Source organism: Nomascus leucogenys, chromosome 5 (genome assembly GCF_006542625.1).
Source record: "Nomascus leucogenys isolate Asia chromosome 5, Asia_NLE_v1, whole genome shotgun sequence".
Lineage (NCBI taxonomy): Eukaryota > Metazoa > Chordata > Mammalia > Primates > Hylobatidae > Nomascus > Nomascus leucogenys.
In genome coordinates this window covers 23582007-23605462 of record NC_044385.1, presented here as the reverse complement: position 1 = coordinate 23605462, position 23456 = coordinate 23582007, and the positions used below count along the sequence as shown (strand labels likewise).

At 38.5% G+C, this 23456-nt stretch overlaps 1 protein-coding gene across 1 annotated transcript in view; it reads right to left on the bottom strand.

Annotated features, from left to right (window-relative positions):
- The window catches only part of TP53BP2 (tumor protein p53 binding protein 2), a 66754-nt gene that overhangs the window by 10049 nt on the left and 33249 nt on the right, over positions 1–23456 (bottom strand). The window contains exons 4-15 of the mRNA XM_003275065.4: positions 21548–21630; positions 17414–17515; positions 14742–14916; positions 13833–14014; positions 13295–13459; positions 12684–12912; positions 11258–11368; positions 10370–10518; positions 8686–9148; positions 6222–6997; positions 3417–3554; positions 2506–2639 (exon numbers count right to left, since the gene is read on the bottom strand). Of these exons, the coding sequence (XP_003275113.1) occupies positions 2506–2639; positions 3417–3554; positions 6222–6997; positions 8686–9148; positions 10370–10518; positions 11258–11368; positions 12684–12912; positions 13295–13459; positions 13833–14014; positions 14742–14916; positions 17414–17515; positions 21548–21630 (2707 nt within the window). The remainder of the gene's footprint in view (positions 1–2505; positions 2640–3416; positions 3555–6221; positions 6998–8685; positions 9149–10369; positions 10519–11257; positions 11369–12683; positions 12913–13294; positions 13460–13832; positions 14015–14741; positions 14917–17413; positions 17516–21547; positions 21631–23456) is intronic.

Below are 23456 nucleotides of genomic sequence, written 5' to 3'. Positions count from 1 at the left end.
CCAAACTCAGAAGTTGAGTGTGAAAATGTTAATCAGGCTCTAAAGTACATAAGATTTAGTTTCTTTACTCTTTCCTCTCCTCTTTATTCTCCTTGGAGAACAGACTTGAAAAAAAAAAAAAATACATAGACCAGGCACAGTGGCTCCCAGTACTTTGGGAGGCCGAGGCGGGCAGATCACCTGAAGTCAGGAGTTTGAGACCAGCCTGGCCAACATGGTAAAACTCCAACTCTACTAAAAATACAAAAATTAGCCGGGCGTGTAATCCCAGCTACTGCGGAGGCTGAGGCATGAGAATCACCTGAACAGGAGGCAGAGGTTGCAGTGAGCCAAGATCACACCAGTGCACTCCAGGGTGACACAGTCTCAAAAAAATTTTTATTTTTTTTTTTTTTGGCCAGGCACAGTGACTCACACCTGTAATCCTGGCACTCTGAGAGGCCACGGAGGGCGGACCACTTGAGTTCAAGGGTTCAAGACCAGCCTGGGCAACACAGCAAAACCCCGTCTCTACTAAAAATACAAAAAAATAGCCAGGTGTGGTGGCACACACCTGTGGTTCTAGCTACTTGGGAGGCTCAGATGGGAGGTTGCTTCAGCCCAGAGGGCAGAAGTTACAGTGAGCCAAGATTGTGCCACTGCATTCCAGCCTGGGTGACAGAATAAGACCCTGACTCAAAAAAAAAAAAAAAAAAAAAAATTTTTTTAATTCCCCATTCCAATCACTTTTTTTTTTTTTTTTTTTTTGAGGATCTTGCTCTGTCACCCAGACTGGAGTACAGCAATGCAATCTTGGCTCACTGCAGTCTTGACCTCCAGGCTCCAGCGATCCTCCCACCTCAGCCTCCCCAGTAGCTGGGACTACAGGCACACACCAGCACACCTAGCTAATTTTTAAAAATTTTTTGTAGAGACAGGGTCTCTCTACGTTGCCCAGGCTGATCTCAAACTCCTGGGCTCAAGTGATCTTCCGCTTCAGCATCCCAAAGTGCTAGGATTACAGGTATTAGCCACCATGCCTGGCCAGAACACTATTATTAATAGTTTGGCAAATATTACTATAGATTTTTTCATTGCATGCTTTTTAATAATGAAAAATTATATACAACATAAACTCCCAACATTAGGAAAACAAAGGCATTACGACACAGTAAGAATTTGTTTTGTTTATGCTATAATGTTAAACTAAAAATATAGGCTTAAAACATTACATATATATTAGGAGCTTAACTACATTTGTGAAAAGCATATGAAAAAGAGCTTGGGCCAAGTACGGTGGCTCATACCTATAAACCCAGCACTTTGAAAGGCTCGGGCAGGAGGATCACTTGAGTCCAGGAGTTCAAGACCAACCTGGGCAACATAGTGAGCCCCTGTCTCTACAAAAATAAAAATAAAAAAATAAATTTTTTTAAAAAAGAGCCCAAAGAAAATACATTAAAATATGAATGGTGTTTACCTGTACACTGTGGGGATACAGATGGCTTGTTTTCCTCTTATTTCTATTTTGCATGTTTCCCACAGTACACACACATTAAAATATAAATGTTTAAAAATTGTAACCAAAGTGCTTCTCCAAGCATTAAAACAAAAATTGGAAAACAATCTCAATGTCTAATAAAAGGGAGACCGTCACAATAAATGAGTACACAGTCGTGTGGTACAGTAATATGAAGCTAACTGAAATGTATGTATGTGTGTATGCAATTTATATATGCATACATGAGAATTTTATATCGTAACTACTTTCCATATTATGAGAAAAACAAGTTGTGAAACTAAAACACTGGAGTAAATATAGTGTGATTACAACTTTTTAAAATCCTATGAAGAAAAAAGTCAACTGTTCGTATTCTTCCACAAAAGTAACATATTATAACTTAAAACTTTCTTTTTTAAAAATAAAATACAAAACTTGCTATCTATTCTGTTAGTTTAGGGGGTGACAGGACCTTATTAGGACCTTTATTATTATTATTTAATGTTGACTAACATTTCCCCTATCCTGCAAACAATACTCATCACATGCAGTACCACTTGTGTTTTAAGTACACCCTGGTTCCACGAAAAATGGATTCCATGGTCAAATATATTTGGGATATGTTGCAAGTTATAATCCCCTCTTGGATATACAGAATGGACATTAATATATTGAAGACTCTGAACCATTTCAGGGGCTTAGGGATACCTTGCCTAAATCAGCACTTCTCTCTTAAGCTTTGCTTAAGGATGCTAATGAACTGTGTACTACTTTGTTACACTTATTTTTATCATTAACTACTAAACTTTTTAAAACTCCACCTACTTCCAGGATGGGAATGAGATGACTGTTACATGAACACATGTTAATTCCTCAAAAATAGATACCACATTTCTCCAGCTAGATTACAAGCAGCTCGAGGACATACACTGACATACTTCTTTGTCTTCCAACAGCACTATGACACTGCTTATAAACCGATTCCCACAAATGAAGCTTGACTGGAGTTTAAAAGAAAATCTTACCATCCATCACTATCAGCAGCATTTACATTTACACCAAACTGTACCAGGAACTTAACGATTTCTGTGTGGCCTGCACACACAGCATTGTGAAGAGCCGTGATGCCTTCATCATTGGGCAGGCTTGGGTCATCAACCTATATCAATAAGAAGGGTGAGCATCACTCTAGTTTCTTGTCACCTGAACTGTCACTACTAATTGGCTCCTTTAGGGTCAAGAGGACAGAAATGGACTCTTGTGACACTTTTAAAAATCATAATTAAAACCTATAGGAGCCAAGAAAATTGTACCAAGAACAATTCTAGAAATAAGACAGACAGAATAACCACATTAAGTAGGCGGTCACTATAAAAAGGTTTTTTTTAAAAAAAGAAGTACCAGAAACTATACCCTTATAGTCATTTTTGTTTATTTATCCTCCCAACTTCTCACCACAAATTAGTTTCTAAGTAGAAGTTGCATTTGCTATGGAAAGCAAAAAAAAAAGGTCAACTAAAAATATTTTAAATAGTAGGCTTCTAAAAGTAGAGACTGCATCTCTAACCTAATACAGTATAGTACAAATCCATACATGAACAATTTCTAAAGGGGAGTAATGATCTCTCTTAAGAAAGAAAAGTACTCTAGAGGACTCCAAGTGAAAACTGAACTTCCAAATGATGACAATTCTATGGTCATACCTTTAAAATAGCATAGCCTATTCTAAAGCGAGGCCAAGAGTTCCTGAACACAACCCCACAATGCCTAAAAGGAAAACAATTTTAAAATACAATTTCTCTACAGTAGCTTTCTAATTAGAGCTTTAAAACAGAATACAAGGTCATATTTTAAAAATTTATCAATTATACTCCAGCTGGGTGACAGAGCGAGACTCTGTCTCAAAAAAAAAAAAATTTACTAATTATAATCATACCTCATAAATAATTCTCTGTACAAGGTCAAATTCTCCCTCCAAAGACGAATCTAGCAGTAAAGCAAGGGGGTTGAATTTCACCCTCATTCCATGAGCAATACGCTCTGAGCCAGTTTTACGCAAGTTTGTCCTTTTACCCTGCAAAGAAAATGGGTGGAAAATTTAGGATCCTGGTCTATGCAAGAGAACAGCAGCAGCAAATGGGAAGGAATGACTTCTCAGCTAAATTAGTGAAAGGAACTTTAACAATATAGATTTGGCACATTTTATTGAAGTATAACATTATTCAGAAAAGTATACAAATCTGATATGCAGCATAATGAATTTTTACAAAGTAAATACCACGGAGCAAAGTTGGAGGAACATAACTTTATAAAATCTAACGTAATGACATTTGGGTTATATGTTATAGTATGAATTAAACTAAGAGTATAATCAGAAGTGGCAAATAGGCTAGCGTTCTGTCAAGTATCAGAATTAGCCAAGACTGGTCTTTAGATTGCCTATCTAATAGATTACAGCAAACTCCACTCTCTTAAAGTGGGCAACAGCACAGCCCACAACTACAACAGCTAACCTATATTGAATGATTATTCATTAACCCTCACAAAAACCCTATGATCCCTAATTTACAGATAAGGAAACCAAGGCACACAGCTGGCAAATGGCAGAGCTGAGACGCAAATCCAGGTAAGCTGGCTTCTTTAAATTCTGCCATCTTAACCATTTCACACCAGAATGCCTCCTCGGGGGAAAGCATATAATTAAGGTAAATAATACAGATTATTAGTCTGTCTTAGGTATAACAAGGAGAAATCCTACCAGCTTAAACTTTTAATGAATCGGGCTTAAAAAAAAAAAAGGCAAAATTTTAAAGACTAGATCCAGTATCCTGTAAAACAGGTTTCTTAAACACACCCAACGAAGTAGAGACGTTTACTGTTGTGAGGTGTGATATATGTACTCCACATACTTTATTTTTATCTCAGATGTGGAAAATTGCCAAGTTTTAAAAAACATTAAGTGACAATATATTTCACAACGTGCAATGGCTAAAATGTTGCTCTTTGAATGTTAGCTGACTGTGGTTAATACAAGTCATAAGCAGTACAGTGTAATGACACTTGCCAATCCCACTGTTAAAGAATGTACGAGATAGTTGCTTCTATTTTACTTAAAACCAGAAGGAAAAGGTAAGACACCTTTCTAGGAAGAGAACAGCAGAATCTTAAAAAGAAAGTATAATACTTTTACCAATTCTAGTTTTCCTTTTTTCTCCTTGAAAATGTGGATTATTTTGACACAGCAACAAAAAGGCCAGAAAATAACAAGTGGCTGTAACATGGATTGGTTTTGCCCAATGTGGCATAAAACTTCCTTCTTTTCTTATGTTTAAAACTCAAAGAGAGTCAAGCCTCAGAACTTAGGAGGCACAGGGTTGTTAAACTGTTAACCTCTATTTTAAAACTTTTTTTTCTAGCTTCAAATATTTAGCACATAAAACTTTTAAGCAAACATTTACTGTAACCAATTGTTAAAAATAACTCTGGACAATCATTATCTTTGAATACTATCATATCTAAAAGATAATAAGGAATCAAACATGCAAAGTACATTTAAAAAATTCTTTTAATGCTATTTTGCTTTTCACCAGGATTTAAATTCATCATTCAGCATCCTACTTCCTTCCGTGCTTACTGAAGCAAAGTGGCTTCAAATTAAACTATGAAAAAGCAGACTTCAGGCCGGGCGCGGTGGCTCACGCTTGTAATCCCAGCACTTTGGGAGGCCGAGGCGGGCGGATCACGAGGTCAGGAGATCAAGACCACGGTGAAACCCCGTCTCTACTAAAAAATACAAAAAATTAGCCGGGCGTGGTGGCGGGCGCCTGTAGTCCCAGCTACTCGGAGAGGCTGAGGCAGGAGAATGGCGTGAACCCGGGAGGCGGAGCTTACAGTGAGCCGAGATTGCGCCACTGCACTCCAGCCTGGGCGACAGAGCGAGACTCTTGTCTCCAAAAAAAAAAAAAGAAAAAGCAGACTTCATTCAGACATTCTGGGATTTTTATTTTCTCTCACCTATTTCAAAGTGAGAGGATGGAAACTTAAATTTCAAACAAAAGCTTACTATTTGGAAGGAGTGTAGAAGGTGCACTCAAGTCAAAACATACAAAATTTTAGAATAACTTTCGTATGTTAAAGTACAAACAAATCTTAGGGATCACCATGTTAGCCAGAGATTTTCAGACTTCGTTGAAGGGGAGGAAGAGGCTGAAGAGGGGCCCCCTCAGCCCAGTTACCCCTCCCTGCCCTCACTTCATCCAGAACCCTTCCAATTTTACCACTGTTTTAAGTTTGAGGTTTCACCTAACATTTCATTTTTTAAAATTTCACTGCTAGAAAATTTTGAAAAAGATTGACATCATCAGTGAGAGAAGTTATACCATCTGCCTGATTTCACACAGCTAAGCTAGTAATCAAAAGTTTCAAACCCAGGTCTTTTGAGTCCCAGTCGGGTGCTGCTTCCCTAATATGTGACATCAGCTAGAGAAGAAGCAGCAAATGCAGTGTTTATAGGGATAAGAACAAAACTCTGTTTCTTTCACAAATAAATGGGTTCTCTCTAAAACTGAAAAATGTTCTTTATATTGAATAAACTGCATTATGAAAACATTTATAAGATCCACTCTGTGCCAAGGGAATCGTAAAATAAAAATGCAAACTGGAGAAGATGAATGTGACCACCAAGAAGATCATAACAAAGTAAAGGACTCCGGAAAAGGCTATGAGATAGTACATTACTTACGGGAGGCAGAGAGACCTGCCCGGTGATTTCAGGCGGGCGCATGCTCACCGAGTCTTCTCCGGGCCCTTCAGGCTCCCCAGATGGGTATGGTGGGGGTGGGTATGGAGGGTACTCCTCCAGGTACACATCAAGCAGATGGGGAGCCTCTGGATTTGGTTCTTCCGGGTTATTCTGGAGATTTGGGATGTTGTCTGCGACTCCCTCAGGCTCATAATCAAGGCCTGGAGAAGGAGCTGGCATGTCACTGTTCTCTGTACTGGCACTCCCCACATCCTCTGGGGACAATGATTCAGGAACCAGAGAGACCACCTCCTTCTCAGGCTCCACGTGTAAATATGGATTCTGGATTTCTACTGGGCTTTCTGAACTGGCAGTCACAGAAGCTGACTTGGATGGGTATGATGGTACAGAGATGGTCTCCATGGCGGCTATGGTGGTCCTCTGATACAAAAGCTTCTGAATATTTGGCCCATTAGGACCCTCTGGCTCTGTAATAGAACTACGTTTCTTTAGTGGCCTTGGTGCATTAGACAGTTTCTTTCGTAGGGCTTCTAGGTCAGCATCACTCTGGTTTCGGTAAGGATTAGATAAGAAAGGCAGTAATTTAGTTGGGCTGAGTGGCCGAGGAATTCTTTCGTTTTCATGATTCTCCTGAACTGAAGAAACAGGCTCTGTTTCAGGTTCTGGACTGCCAGGCTTGCCCTGGCTATTGGAATAAATGTTCTCTGGGTGCTGCTGTTGATTCTGGGCAGCAGCAATTACAGGCTTACCATATACTAATTGGAAAAGGAAAAAAAAAAGCCCTGATTAGCATTAATTAAACAAAACTGGCAAGAAACAGAAACAGCTAACAATAACTAAAGCCTCTTTTAATTTCATAGTTGTTACTACATAATCCCCTTCAAATATAATTAATTTTTAAAAATAACAAATGACAAAGGAGGGAATCCATCTTTGCATAATAAACTTATTACAGAATCAAAATCCCCACTGATTGTAACATGCACCATATCTCATGAAACAATAAGAAAATGTTGCCAATTTTAAGAAATCACTGACTGTAGCATCCAAATTTAAAATAACAAAATGTGAAAAACGTTAAGAATCAATGAAAACAGATAATCCTCATGTGTCCAGATTAAAACTAAACATGTACTATCCCATCTTTCACTTTTCAAAAGTGAATCAACGTGAGAACTTCTATTTGGCTTATAAAATTATTAAGAACCACTTATAGCTTGACCAAAGATATTCCCTGTTAACATTCTGATTATATTAAAATTATCTAATTCCCAAATTATTCCATTTTCACTAAAGACCCATGAAAAGAAAAGGGTAAGAGGTAGCAGATATACTGATTCTTTGCTAATTTTAATTGTGGCATCTTAGGTCACAATTACATGGTTATTTCATGACTACAAAGCTATTTTCATTCAATTAAAACATGTAATAATTTAGAAAGAACCCAACAAATTTCCAAACTGTATGTTTAACACAAACTAACCTTATGTTTTTACATTTAGCTAGTGGCTATGTCCCCATTACAATGACTTAAAATACAGTAGAGAATATATATACATATATATGTATGTATGTATCTTTTTTTTTTTAGATGGAGTTTCACTCTTGTTGCCCAGCCTGGAATGCGATGGCACCATCTCGGCTCACTGCAACCTCCGCCTCCCAGGTTCAAGCAATTCTCCTGCCTCAACCTCCTGAGTAGCTGGGATTACAGGCATGTACCACCACGCCCAGCTAATTTTGTATTTTTAGTAGAGACGGGGTTTCTCCATGTTGGTCAGGCTGGTCTCGAACTCCCAACCTCAGGTGACCCACCTGCCTTTGCCTCCCAAAGTGCTGGTATTACAGGCGTGAGCCACTGTGCCCGTCCACAGTACAGAATATTTTTAATGATAATAATATATATAAAGACATATAGACACAGACATACATATACAGAGACACAGACATACATATACAGAGACACACACATATATGTGTGTGATGTGTGTATATATGTATCTCTATATACATGTCTATGTACATGTCTCTCTCTCTATATATATATATACATACACACACACACACACACACACACACACACACACACACACGGGCAGTGGTCCAGTCCTCTATGTGACAAGAACATCTGGTCAACCTACAGTGAAGACGCACACCTTCCTTCTGCACTGTAATGACCCATGTATATTTGGTTCCCCCTCACCAATAAGCCCCTCCAGACTTGAGACCACACTTTATTCATCTATTATCTTTAGTGCCTACTACTGTAGGAACAGACTTTTAGCAAGCACTCTTTCAAACTCCCAGTAAAGAACAGAAGCCACAGTTAAAAACCCTTAGCGTCAGTCAAAATAGGGATTAGTTATTTTGCTGTCTGCTGAGGGATGGCTTAAGTTCTGGTATAGAACTTAAGCACGTCACCTACGAACGTGAAGAACCTTACCACTTGAAAAGTGTGGCCCTCTGGTATGAGTCTTGGTCAACGCGCTCTGCACAGCCTGCTGGAAGTTTTTTCCTGGAGCCTGCTGTTGTGTATACATAGAATATATTGAACTTGCTGCCACTGTCTGGGGTTTTCTGAAGGGTGGAAGTAAGGTGTCTTTGGAAGGCTGGGGAGTAAAGGGCCGGACGGCAGCAGCAGGTGGACTTTCTTGCTTAGAACCTGGAGAAAGGGTCTGGTCTTGGCCAACTGAAGGTACGCTGGGAGACAGCAGCACTCTTGGCTGCTGCCCTGCTGGTTTTGGTTTAGTTCCCATGGACGGAACAACTGTTGACAACTGCTGAGAACTTCCGTCTGGCTTAATGTCTGAAGGTGGCTGATTAGTTTGTCCAAAATAAGGCAAATTAATCTGTTTTGGTTTTGTAGGAACAGGAGGTGGTACTTTAGCCACATTTTTATTTGCAGCCTATAACACACACATAAAAAGCCAGTTAAAATACTATATAACTGGGTACATAGGATGTTCTAGATAACCTAATTTCACAAATGTAAGTATACACTATAAAAATATTAGCTCTGGCCGGGTGCAGTGGCTCACATCTGTAATCCCAGCATTTTGGGAGGCCGAAGCAGGCGGATCACGAGGTCAGGAGTTCGAGACCAGCCTGGCCACTATGGTGAAACCCCGTCTCTACTAAAAAATACAAAAATCAGCCAGGCATGGTGGCAGGCGCCTGTAGTCCCAACTACTCGGGAGGCTGAGATAGAAGAATCTCTTGAAACTGGGAGGTGGAGGTTGCAGTGAGCTAAGATTGCACCACTGCATTCCAGCCTGGGCGACAGAGCAAGACTCCATCTCGGAAAATATATCCATATAAGCTCATATTTTTTAATTCTTAATTAGCTTTTGTTTTGTTTTATGTACTTATTTATTTTTATATAGACAGGGTCTCGTTTTGTTGCCCAGGCTGGTCTCGAACTCCTAGTCTCAAGTGATCCTCCCACCTCAGCTTCCCAAAGTGCTGGGATTACAGGTGTGAGCCACCACGCCTGGCTGTTAACTAGTTTTAAATTTCTGTATTTACTCACATTTAATAATGGACTTCATTAATGCAATACAATCTCTCTCCTTTATGACTTCCTCCTTGTTTCCACTTCCTATCTGGGCAATTTTAATACATTTAAAGTGCCCACTTGAAAACTTTTAATGTCATCTTTCATATTCAGATGGCATCAATAATGGGAAACCATTCTTGTTCACTGGAATTTCATGCAATCTAGACAACTGTAATAAAACACACCTAACTTGGAGCACTCACACATAACCTGGTTATCAAGGATTAAGACTGTAACAGTTACAGAAAATTCACCACACAAGCATTTTGTAACTTTGAAGAAATAAGATACCTGAACAATACAAATACAGTGTTCTTCAATGCACTTATATTTTTTAGAGAATCACATGAAATATGACCCAGAACAAGCATGTCAGCCATTCTCCCACCGGGTGTGAGACCACAAACAGACTCACGCAAGAGAAATTAAAATAACAGAATGCTAATGTATTTTCTAATCTCCTAGGTACATCCTGTGTCTTCTGCTCTCCCTCACATAATACTTTATCCCTTCTAAAAACTGCATTATAGAATTACTATTAAATTTTAAAAACCAGGATATTCGTAGGTACCTGAGCATCCCGCAAGATATCTTCACTGCTCTGGTTCTTCCTCAGAGTACCAAAGGAAGGTGGGGCAGTGGACTGGTCTACTGCGTCAAACATTGAGAACGGACGCACTTTCTTCTCTTTCTCCCTCAGCGGAACCTCTCCATCATCAACTAAAGACAAAAAAATCACAGTGACATTCAAACTGTTTAGAATAAAGTATCTCATTCACTCGTAAGTTTCTCTCCCCTAAATCTCCCTGAAAATCTGTGTCCACAAAGCACGTTCCTATTTTTTTAATTAAATTAATAAAAGGATAACCCAAGCACTATAATGATCGTACCTGAGTTCTCCAGCTAAATTAAGGTGTTCTGGAAATAAATACTGTTAAATATTTCTAGTGTTAACACACTAGAAAATGGTTTATCAGCCGGGTGCAGTGGCTCACACCTGTAATCCAAGCACTTTGGGAAGTGGAAGCGGGTAGATCACTTGAGCCCAGGAGTCCAGTCTGGGCAACGTGGTGAAACCCCATCTCTACAAAAAATACAGAAATTAGCCAGGCATGGTGGCATGCACCTGTAGTACCAGCTACTAGGGAGGCTGAGGTAGGAGGATCACCTGAGCCCAGGAGGTGGAGGCTTCATCAGTGAGCCATAAGCGCATCACTGCACTCCAGCCTGGGTGACAAGAGTGAGATCCTGACTTTAAAAAATAAAAAAAAAAGAAAGAAAAGAAAGAAAGGAAAGAAAGGAAAGAAAGGAAAGAAAGAAAGAAAGAAAGAAAGAAAGAAAGAAAGAAAGAAAGAAAGAAAGAAAGAAGAAAAGAGAAAACAGACTATCCAAAAAGAATACACAGCACCTTTCAGATGACCAAAATTTAATGTTCAGGAGTAGCACAAATAAATCTCACCTTGATCCAGAGCATTCCCAGTGCTTTGAGGTGCAGAAGCAGAGCCTTGGCTCGGGAAAAGATCTGCATTTGAAGGACTCCAATCAGGGCCAATTGGATGGATTTTAGAGCCTAAAATACAGAAAGGCAGCTACAAATAACTCAGCATTCTAAAGAGATTTTTAATGATTTTTACTGCTAAGACTTTTAATCTCTAAAAACAGCTTTAAATTCCAGACTCACAATACCCCAATAAATTTACTTAGAAAATACTGTATTATATTTTATATTTCTAATTTAAGATTCTTCCACTTTATTCAAGCAATTTAAAATTAGTCACAGCAAGTCTGCTTGAACCAGCAAAGACACATTATTCTTCACTGTATTAGAAAACATCACCATCACACCCAGAAAACAATTTCCAATTCAAGAGACCTAAGGGTCTAAGGTGTATTTTATAAATGATATTTTAAGTGATACATGCACAACACAAAAGTAAATATGTGGATTCTTAGTCCAGGACTTCAACTGCAGTCTTTCCCAAATCAGTATATTCAGGTTTTTTTCTACACTGACACTTAAATTTCAAAAGCCACTGCTTTCATTTTTCCTTACAGAAACAAAGCAAATATAACTCTTTCCACAATAAAATCCAGACTGCATGGTACTATTGCTTCACAGTAGTAGTTATGGTAAAATAACAAATAATTTGAAAATCAGCTATTTTTTTGCATATGATAATTGTTAGAGAACAGAGACAATACTGGCTATTACTTCTTCTGTCCAGGGGTCTGAATGGTAAGGTCATTAAAGGATACTTTACCCCAATTTTTCTACAGTTCTCCCCACACTTTCTCCTCCCACTACGAAACTATGGCTTGTACCTCTCCATGTATCTGAGAAGTACACAGAATGCAAAGATCACTAACACAAGGAGCCTCTGCTATTTTCACTTTTAATCTCCTGGTATGTTTAATGTTATTCTAAAAATTATCAGCAAATTCTCACATGTAAGCAGGTATGAATATTTAACACCACTCATCAACATAATAGATTCAGAACCTCACATTCTATACAGATGACACCACCAACACTTACGTATGTTTTTACCCAAAAAGAAAAGTTCTCAAGTTATTAATATCAGATCAAAATTTCCTGAGTAACAAGAAGGAACTTTTTAAAACAATTTTCAGGTTTATAAAGATATTATATTTTATTTCATTTCCTGAATAGAATTGTATTATTTAGGGTTAAGAAAAATCATCCTTGTACAACCATGGTATCAATTTTAATTTTTTAAACTTATCATTACACTAGCAAAGAATACAAAAGGATTTTTAGAATTCAAACATGAATAATGAATACAAAGAGAGATTTTTTTTAAACTCAAACTTGGGAGAAAGAATAGTGGGGACAGGGAAGAACTAGGCTGTGCAGGACTTTTTACCTTTAGTTTGTGAAGCAGCCCCAGATCTCATGTTGGGCAGTGTCTGTATTTTCATCGGCCCCTCTGAAGCCTGCATGACCAAGGAACCATCCGGCAGGGCTGGCTTCACCAGCAATTCAGGCCTTGAGGGCATCCGAGGCATAGTAGACGACTGGATATAGGGACCCACTGCAGCCACACGGCTTGGGGCTGACGCGGCTTGCTGGGGAAGATTTCCATCAGATGAAACCTGGAAAGAAGCACAGGTCCTTTAGTATTAAAAATCATCTCAGGTGATCAGACTTACAAACTAAGATGTGACATTTTCTGACTTTTTAAAATGAGCACTTTCAGAATCTAGCCACAGAGTCTACAAAAAACATTCCAAAATAAACACTCCCCAATGAACTCTCACCCACACTTTATTGTATTAGAAAGACAAACAGAGCTACACAGGTAATAACATTAAAAAGTAAAAAAGCGGCGGATTGTCTTTTGAGGATCCATAAACAGCGTCTGTTTTCTGAGGGCACACTGAGTAATGATACTGAAGAAGGTGCCTATGAGTAACCTCACTGGGCTGGTCATCTTTTTCCCTCCTCCCCCAAACCATTACAAAACGGCCCACTTACTGGTAGATTTTCTTTTTGCTGTAGAGCTGCCTTCTTCTTCCACAGCCGGTCCCTCAGCTCATTAACACGCTTATCCATGACTGCCACTTCTGAATTACGCTTATTCAAACACTCCCTCTGTTGTTGTAGCTTGGCATTCTGCTCTTGATTCAATTTGTTTCTTAGCTGAATAAAAGAGGGGAAAAAAGGTAGCCAAGGAGTAGGAAGAAAATGTCTCAAACAGTTAATCACATGGTTAACTATTATATAATTTCTAAAAATATGAGGTCCCTCCACCCCTCCACATTTATCATCTCATGGTTTAAAATTAAGTGACACCTGTGCAAGACCACCAGCTGTGGTTATGAGGAATGTCTCAAATTTCCTGTCTGGGGTACTATAAAGTTTACTCCGGATTCTCTGGAGTTTGGGTTCCCCCCACAACCTGCCTTCTGTTTAAGGAAAGGCAACTGAAATCTAGCACCTCTTGCTACTTATATGAGCAACTCTGTTTCTGGAAAGGAGATTGTACAGCATTTAGCAAACAGCTACAGTCTACCTGCAGCTCTTTATAGAGGCGATCAAGCTCAGCCACTGCAGACTGATTGTCATGGTGGCCGTCGATCCTGCCGTTCTTGAGCATCTCTAGCTGCCTGGTCAGTTCTTCTACTTTTGACACAGCCAGGACGAGCTCCCTCTGTTTTTGCTGGAACAAATTATTCATCTGTTCAATTTCCTCCACTAGATGAGAGAGAGAACAACAACAACAACAGTTGAAAAGAAAAATAAGAATGGACTACTTCCCAGGCAACCGGGCTTTACAATAAACTTTCTAATAAACAGTAGAAAAAATTTTCAGAATGTCCTAGAAGCAACCAACTTCTTTTAGAAGCAACTGAAATCAACAGAGACATCTCTAAATCTCTGTGCTTCAATCTCAATGTATCTTCATCGGAATTTGCGTTAAAAATATCATTAAACTCCAAATTTTAAAAACAATGAAAATTTCTTTAGAACTTTCAATTTTATAAGATTAGGTGGATCTATTAAATCACTAACATTCTGATTAAAATGGTATTGTAATAGATGGAGCTATTATATGAATAAAAATCCTCGCCTTCATCAAATTCTCAGTCAAAAAATATTAAGAGGGGAAAAAATGCTACATTTGCCAAAGGTATCTTAGAAATCCTGTATAAAACATTCAACAGCTGAATTCAATTCAGAGGAAGATGCAGCATCAAAACTGCAGTAAATTATATTTTTTCAAAAGATTCCCTTTAAAGTTATCTACAGATCAACCATAGTGGCTTGCACCTGTAACCCCAGCTACTCAGGAGGCTGAGGTGGGAGGATCACTTGAGGCCACGGTTCAAAAGACCAGCCTGGGCAACATAGTAAGACCCTGTCTCAAAAAAAACCAGACAAATAAATGTATAAAAAAGTAAATCTATGAGGAACAACTCACCAAGTTTCCCATTGCTTAGTCTCTTCTGTTCCACGTGGCCTTTAAGTGCTCTCACTTTTTTTAGCTTAGCTTCCTGATTCTCAGCTATTTCTTTTAGCCTTTTAAGCTTCTCCTGCTCAGCAACTTGTTGCTGTTGTCGCTGATCTTGTTGTTTCAAAAACTTTAAGCGCTGTTCCTAAAAATAAAAGTAATCATTAGGTATGTCATTTTAGGCAGGTACACCAGTAAGCTCAAAATAGCCTAACCGCAACACTTAAAGATGTTGAGATTGAGGTACACTTGTAACCCTGGTCTGGTCTCACCTTCCTAAACACTGCCATCAGAATCACACTGGAAGTCTGTTCAAAACAGATACTCCTGAGCCCATGCTAGAATCTTCTGGGGATAAGATCCAGGAATCAGTATTTTTAACCCAAGTGGTTCTTATGCAGCAAGGATGCAGCAATTCTTGAACTAGTTTTCATAAACTATTGCAACAATTTTAAAAAGCAGCTCATGTAGAAATGGGAAGCATTATAAGAAAGTATTTAAATGCACAAGATTTGGAGTACATTTAGATTCAAACCCAAGCTCTGCCACTTATTAGCTATGAGACCCTGAACAAATTGCATAACCTCACCAAGTATGCAAGTCTATGTTTCTTCATCTATAAAACAGGGATGATCAATAGTAACTACCAATGTTACTACAGTGAAGATTAAATGAAATGTGAAATGTAAATGTCTTTGAATGATATTTTACATAGTATATACTCAATAAATGGTCACTGAAAAGAGCTAAAGATATATTTAACACCTTTAGAAAGCTGCAATCATGGAATCTGAAAATGTTTCTTTCCCCTGCCCCAAGGTACTTTTGTTATAGCAGAAATTTTGTTTTTATTACATTAAAATTTTTAACTAAAACTGAGTAACGGAGCCACACAATTTGTAGTCACAAGTAAACTATTTCTTAGATTAGTATGCCTAGAACATATAAGTAACATGGAAACAATCAAAACAAAAACCCTGGCTAAGGCAGAAGGATCACTTGAACCCAGGAATTCAAGTCCAGCCTGGGCAACACAGTGAGAACTCATCTCAAAAGAAAAAAAAAAACCCACAAGGACTTGTTTTTAAGTCCGTGAAGACTAAAAAGGTTAGAGATTTGTTCTTCAACAACCAGCCTTTTTATTTGACTATATATCCTTGCTACTCAATGTAATGTCCATCAGCATCACCTGGAAGCTTGTGAGAAATGCAGAAGCTCAAACCTCAACTCATACCTACTGAATCAGAATACGCATTTTCAACACGATCCCTAGGTGATTCGTATGTATCTTAAAGTTTGAGAAGCAATGACATATATGATTTTGGAAAAACTGGGGTCTGGTATTACAAACAGAAATGGATGCACAGGAACCCTAGGAAGTATGACATGGAAGTCCACACTGCATGTTTGAGAACTGCCTTGAAGAATTCCTGGCCATTATTTCAAAGCCCTATTGGGTAACTTTGCCCATGACAAACCAACAATTGTCTACCCCTGCTTCAGTGACCTGATAATCACTAAAGGACTGTTAGTTGTGGATTCTGGGTGTTTAGACCAGGGGTTGACAAACTATAGCCTGCAGGCCAAATCCAGCTTGCTGTCTTGTTTTTGTAGGCAAAGATTTACTGGGACACAGCCACACCATCTGTTTACTTATTATCCATGACTGCTTATAACAGCAGAGTTGAGTAGTTGCAACAGATGCAGCAAAGTTTGCAAAGCCCAAAATATTTACTATGCAGCCCTTTACAGAGAAAGGTCTGTTGGCTTTTGGATCAGATTGGAAGCCTATGGCTGGCAGGAGAAGCAGCAGTTCTGATGGTAACGGAGTGGCTTCTTATATTTTCCTTGTTCAAGGCCAGGACTACGGTTAGTTTGTAGATAAAGAATGTTCCCCAAATAAAGGCAAGCAGCCCATTATTGGTGCCAAGCTCCAGAAGGGGACAGTATTAGATTAATCTGATCCAAGATTAACCATACCATGTTAGAACTTTAATATTCCTCTTGCTGTGGCCCAGAGTAGTTCCTAGGAGCAAAGATGGAGGGCTCTTTCCGCCTTTCCTGTCTGACTGATACCCAACATAGCATGGTTAATCTTGATCAGAATCAGGAGTCAGAAAGATCTTGAACAATTAGGATGATATAAAGATTTCTACAAAATGCTGTAGTAAGGACTTAAAGAGAGCACAAAGAAAGCATCAAACAGCAGGTGGCTTTTGGGTTGATAATGTCACCTCATATCTGTGAGGTAATTGGCTTAATGGGGGTAGAATGTAAATAGCCTTAAACATACATTAACAATAGTGGCCTGTTAGGTCTTTTAAAAGAAGATACTACCAGCTGGGCACGGGGGCTCACGCCTGTAATCCTAGCACTTTGGGAGGCCGAAGTGGGCGGATCACCTGAAGTCAGGAGTTTGAGACCAGCCTAACCAACATGGTGAAACCCCATCTCTACAAAACATACAAAATTTAGCCAGGTGTGGTGGCGTTTGCCTGTAATCCCAGCTACTTGGGAGGCTGAGACAGGAGAATCACTTGAACTCAGGAGGCGAAGGTTGCAGTGAGCCAACATCGTGCCACTGCACTCCAGCCTAGGCGACAGAGTGAGACTTCATCTCCAAAAAAAAAAGACGATACTACCTTAGTTGCCAGCAATTGTTGCTGGGCTTCAATCTGTTGCTGCTGGCGAGATGCCATTTCCTGAAGTTCAGCAAGAGTCAGATCCATCCTAGGACTATTAACCTACAAGTAAAAACACAAACACAATCCCAGCTTACTATATAACTACCACAGAGATTCCACCCTCAAAGGTCTATGTAAAAGCTTCATCTGAACCAACTGTGACAAAATTATTTAGCGATTTTTCTTTCATAATATTAAGCAGACCATTAATTTTTATATTAATACTCACCACATTGACTTTTTAAGATGTAAAACATACTAATACACAATAATCTTTTATTTTAATTTGTAAGTTTAAAATTAAATAGTTTCGACAGTCAGGGATATAAATGGAACAATTCAGAATTACCTTGTTCTGTAATTTATATCACAACAGAAGTGTTTGATCATATTAAACATGGTATTGAGGCACTGGCAGCAAACCTAGAATTTAGTCATTGGAATATCATTTAAAAATACATTAGCACTAAAAAATTCAAGACAATCAGAAACAAAGCAAGGGCATCCACTCTCACAACATCTATTCAACATTGTCCTAGAGGTTCTAGCCAATGCAATAAAACAAGAAAGAGAAATAAACAGCATCCAGATTGGTAAGAAAGAAGTTCAACTGCCTTCACAGACAATATAATCATCTATGAAGAAAATGCTATGGAATCTACAAAAAAGCTACCAGATAAATAGGTTACACAGCAAGACTGCAGGATAAAAAAAAAATCAATATGCAAAAGTCAAGTGCATTTCAATATATTAGAAACAGGCTGGGCGCGGTGGCTCACGCTTGTAATCCCAGCACTTTGGGAGGCCGAGGCTGGTGGATCACGAGGTCAGGAGATCGAGACCACAGTGAAAACCCGTCTCTACTAAAAATACAAAAAAATTAGCCGGGCGTGGTGGCGGGCGCCTGTAGTCCCAGCTACTCGGAGAGGCTGAGGCAGGAGAATGGCATGAACCTGGGAGGCGGAGCTTGCAGTGAGCCGAGATTGCGCCACCGCACTCCAGCCTGGGCGACAGAGCGAGACTCCGTCTCAAAAAAAAAAAAAAAAAAAAAAATTAGAAACAATTAGAAATTTAAAATTTTTAAATTTAAATATCATTTATAGTATCAAAAATACGAAATCCTTAGGGATAAATTTAATAAATAGGTAAGATGTATATACTAAAATCTCAAAAACTGCTGAAAGAAAATCCAAATAAATGGAGAGTTACACCGTGTTCATGAATTGGAGGCTCAATACTGTCAAGACAGCAATTCTTCTCAAATTGATTCAACAAAATCTCAACTGAAATCCAAACAGGTATTTTTGTAAAAATTGATGTTGATTCTAAAATTCATATGGAAGTACAAAGCATCTAGAATAGCCAAAACAACTCTGAGAAGAATCAAGCTGGAAAACCTACACTACCTGACTTCAAGACTTATAAAAGTTCCAGTGACCAATGCATGTGGTATTGACGTCAAAATAGACAAGTAGATCAATCAAACAGAATAGAGAGTACAAAAATAGCCCAACATACATGAGGCAACTGATTTTAGACAAAGGTGCAAAAGCAACTGAGTGGAAAAAGAATAATCTTTCCAATAAATACCACTTATACAATTAGATACTCATATTAAAAAGATAAACTTTAGGGCCGGGAACAGTGGCTCACACCTGTAATCCCAGCACTTTGGGAGGCCGAGGCGGGTGGATCACCTGAGGTCAGGAGTTCGAGACCAGTCTGACCAATATGGTGAAACCCCGTCTCTACTAAAAATACAAAAACTAGCTGGGCATGGCGGCGGGTGCCCATAATCCCAGCTACTTGGGAGGCTGAAGCAGGAGAATCACTTGAATCTAGGAGGTGGAGGTTGCAATGAGCCGAAATCGCACCATTGCACTCCAGCCTAGGCGACAGAGTGAGACACTGTCTCAAAAAAAAAGAACTTTGATTCTCACACCATATGCAAATATTAACTCAATAGGGATCATAGGCCGGGTGCGGTGGCTCACGCCTGTAATCCCAGCACTTTGGGAGGCCGAGGCGGGCGGATCACGAGGTCAGGAGATCGAGACCAACCTGGCTAACACAGTGAAACCCCATCTCTACTAAAAATACAAAAAATTAGCCGGGCGAGGTGGCGGGCGCCTCTAGTCCCAGCTACTCAGGAGGCTGAGGCAGGAGAATGGCGTGAACCCCAGGGGGCGGAGCCTGCAGTGAGCCGAGATCGCGCCACTGCACTCCAGCCTGGGTGACAGCGAGACTCTGTCTCAAAAAAAAAAAAAAATAGGGATCATAGATTTAGAGGTTAAAACTGAAAACTACAAAACTTCCAAAAGAAAACAAAGGAAAAAAAAATCTCTATGACCCTGGGTTGGGCAAAGAGTTCTTAGATACAACACTAAAAGTATGCTCCATTAAAAAAAAAAAAAATTGGATCCAGACTATTAGAACTTTCAAACTCAGTAGGAGAGCAAAAAACTGGGCAAAAGATTTGAACCAATAATTTCACCAAAGAAGCAACACAGAGAGCAAATAAGCACATGAAAAGATGTCCAAAATCATTAGTCATTAGAAAAATACAAATTAAAACCACAATGCGATACCACTACACATATATTTTAATGGCTAAAATTAAAAAGACTGACCATACCAAACTTTGGCAAGGATGTGGAAACAATAAAACTCGGGTAGGCATGTAAAATAATATCGCTTTGAAAACACTTGGCAGCTTTAAATATATATATATAAAGATATAATATATCTCTTTAATAGAGACACAGTCTCGCTTTGTTGCCCAGGCTAGTCTCAAATTTCTGGCTTCAAGTCATCCGGGTGCCTCAGCCTCTAGTTGGTGGAGGAGGAGATACATTGTGTCCATATGCACTAAAACAATGGCTAAGATCATTTTTATCATCTGCATATCATCCTTTCATCATTATAAGATAATTATTAAATCAAAGAAAAGCCCAGGCGCCATGGCTCACGTCTGTAATCCCAGCACTTTGGGAGGCAGAGGTGGGTGAATCACTTGAGGTCAGGAGTTCAAAACCAGCCTGGCCAACATGGTGAAACCCCGACTCTACTAAAAATACAAAAATTAGCTGGGTGTGGTCGCAAGCAGCTGTAATCCCAGCTACTCGGGAGGCTGAGGCAAGAGAATCGCTTGAACCCAGGAGGTGGAGGTTGCAGTGAGCTGAGATCACGCCACTGCACTTCAGCCTGGGCAACAGAATGTAACTTCATCCCAGAAAACAATAAAATAAAATAAAAATAAAAATAAGTAAATCAAAGAAAAGAAAAGAAGAATCTGAAGAAAGACACCGTAGGAGAAAATGGTACTTAAGATCATCTGAATTCTACTATAAATGTACTGATGATTGGAAAAAGGTAATTTAGCTAATCCCTAATGGCACTAAAAATAGGGACCTCTGAAAAGAAATGTCTTCAAAATATACCAAAGATGCATGCTCAAATTCACATGAAATAGCAAGAGTATAAAGACATAATTTTCTTTTTTTTTGAGACAGAGTTTCACTCTTGTTGCCCAGGCTGGAGTGCGATGGCATGACCTAGGCTCACCGCAATCTCTGCCTCCTGGGTTCAAGAGATTCTCCTGCCTCAGCCTCCTGAGTAGCTGGGATTACAGGCATGTACCACTACGCCTGGCTAATTCTGTATTTTTAGTAGAGATGGGGTTTCTCCACGTTGGTCAGGCTGGTCTTGAACTCCTGACCTCAGGTGATTCACCCACCTCAGCCTCCCAAAGTGCTGGGATTACAGGCGTGAGCCACCACACCCGGCCAATTTTGCATTTTTAATAAAGTGATGATTGTAACAAATAAAATCACCAAATAAGAAATACTTCTTCAAACTTGCTCAGCATTTATTTTGTCTGAATTTGTGTCACATTAAACATACAACTTCTCCCAATAGTCAGCCATATAGAGATCATTAAAATTAATAGTTTCTATGAAACAAATTTAAAATAACCTTTAAAAAGTGGCCATCCTTAGCCCATTTAATAACAAAGTAATAATGAATAAGATTTAAAGTTAAAAAATATGTATCACTGTGGTATATGTAGTATGGATAAAAAGAACAACTTACACCGTTCTCCTTTCTTCGATATTCACCAGGAACTTTTACACCATTTCTTTTTAAACTTGGATCCTGAGATCTTGGTCCACTCACTAAGGACAAAATTCAAAAACTATGCATTAACACTAGAGTTGACAGATATTTTAAGAACCAGTTCATTTCTGAGTTCTGTCATTACTGTTGTTTGATATTTTAAGTTGAATGTATTCTTAAAACAAAATATTTTCTAATAGCAATGGACTTAAGGTCTCATTACTCAGTGTGTTTTGCAAAATTAATTTCATGGAACAGTGAATACTCAGCACTACTAAATATCACATGCCACCTATTCATTAGGAAAGCTGTCTGATTCACATACCAAAGGAGGAAAAATTAACAAACTTAATATACTTCTGACTATGAGTAATTCATACCATTTGCTTATAGTTGCTCTTCCTAGTCATCTATTTAGCTACTCAGTAGTTAAATCAAGAAAAGCTTCACTGAAATAGTTGAAAATTACATCAATGCATCCGTGTACTCACTAACAATATTTTTAACTTATTATGAGAATAACGCACTTAAAAAAGGAACAAGTAGTATCTTAATTATTTGATTTATTGCAAACATTTTGTGGTAATTTGTAAGTACTATGAAGTACTTCCACATTTATTTAAGCAAAACATTTGTTTAACTTTGTGAAGGTACTATCCAGAAACACTATATATTCTGCTTTTCTGGCTAAAAAGAATTTTTAAAGCCAAAATACATGGGTCTTCCAGTACCACTTAATGTATCATAAAAGGAAATGTCTTAATTTAAACTAATACGTTATAAGAAACAAATAATACCAACGGAGAATTTAAAAAATACATTAAATTAAGCTCATACCTGTACTTCCCAGAAATTAAAAAAATTATCAAATTACCTCACAAGAAACTTAAGTAAAATGTCTGTTATAACTGTCAGGAATCTTAGCACAAATTCCCACTGCTAATAAACAAATATATAAACACGTCTACTCAGAGCCAAGTATCACACTTACACCTAATTCTAATACAATCAGCTTTTATTTTTAAAATGCAGCTCAATTATCTGACAAAATAGCTCAGGTAATCTGCCACAATATTTCTGTAAGAAAAAAAACTTCTATAATTTCAGAATAATTGCTTTCTTTGCTGTTTCAAAGAGACAGCACTTAACTAGTTTCTCCTTTGTATAATCAGTTACCTAATTAAAGTAAGAAGCAAGAGCCTTAAACATAATTTCATATACATTCAGGGTCACAGGTCCTAAATGAATTGGAAAAAGAATATGGTCACAGTCTCGTAATCCTTAATCGAGAGGTCTAGACCAAAAACAGTAAGTTAACACCTTAATAAAGGGGACTGAAAAACAATCCTGTTTTATCCCAATTTCAACACTATGTGGCACTGGTGTTTTGTGACAATGTGAAAACAGCTCCTTTATCTTCAGATTATATTTCTCACATTACTGACACTGAAACTGCATATTGCACTATTGAGAGACTATTTAATAATTTATCCAGTACTATACAGCAAGATATTTGAACAGGTAGATGAAAGGGTAAAATTTAACTAATTAGAAAAGAGTGCAAGTGATGTAAATAGAGAACAAAAAAAAAAACAAAATAAGATGTAAATGCCAATATAAAACTACAAAAAAAAAAAAAAAAAAAAAAAAAAAGCCTACGGAAAAAAATACATGTTTACTTAAAATAAAATTACAGACACCAGTGATACTGAAAGGCAACCAGGTAGCTTGGCTGAGGTGATTCAGGTTCCACTCCTGGCTCTGCCTCTAGGTGTCTGGCCTCTGACAAGTCACTTAACCCCTAAGTATCAGCATTTCTCATCTGTAGGGTAGAAGGGGCCAAACTAAGTCGATTCTGCCCCTCAGCTAACCCATACTCTAAATG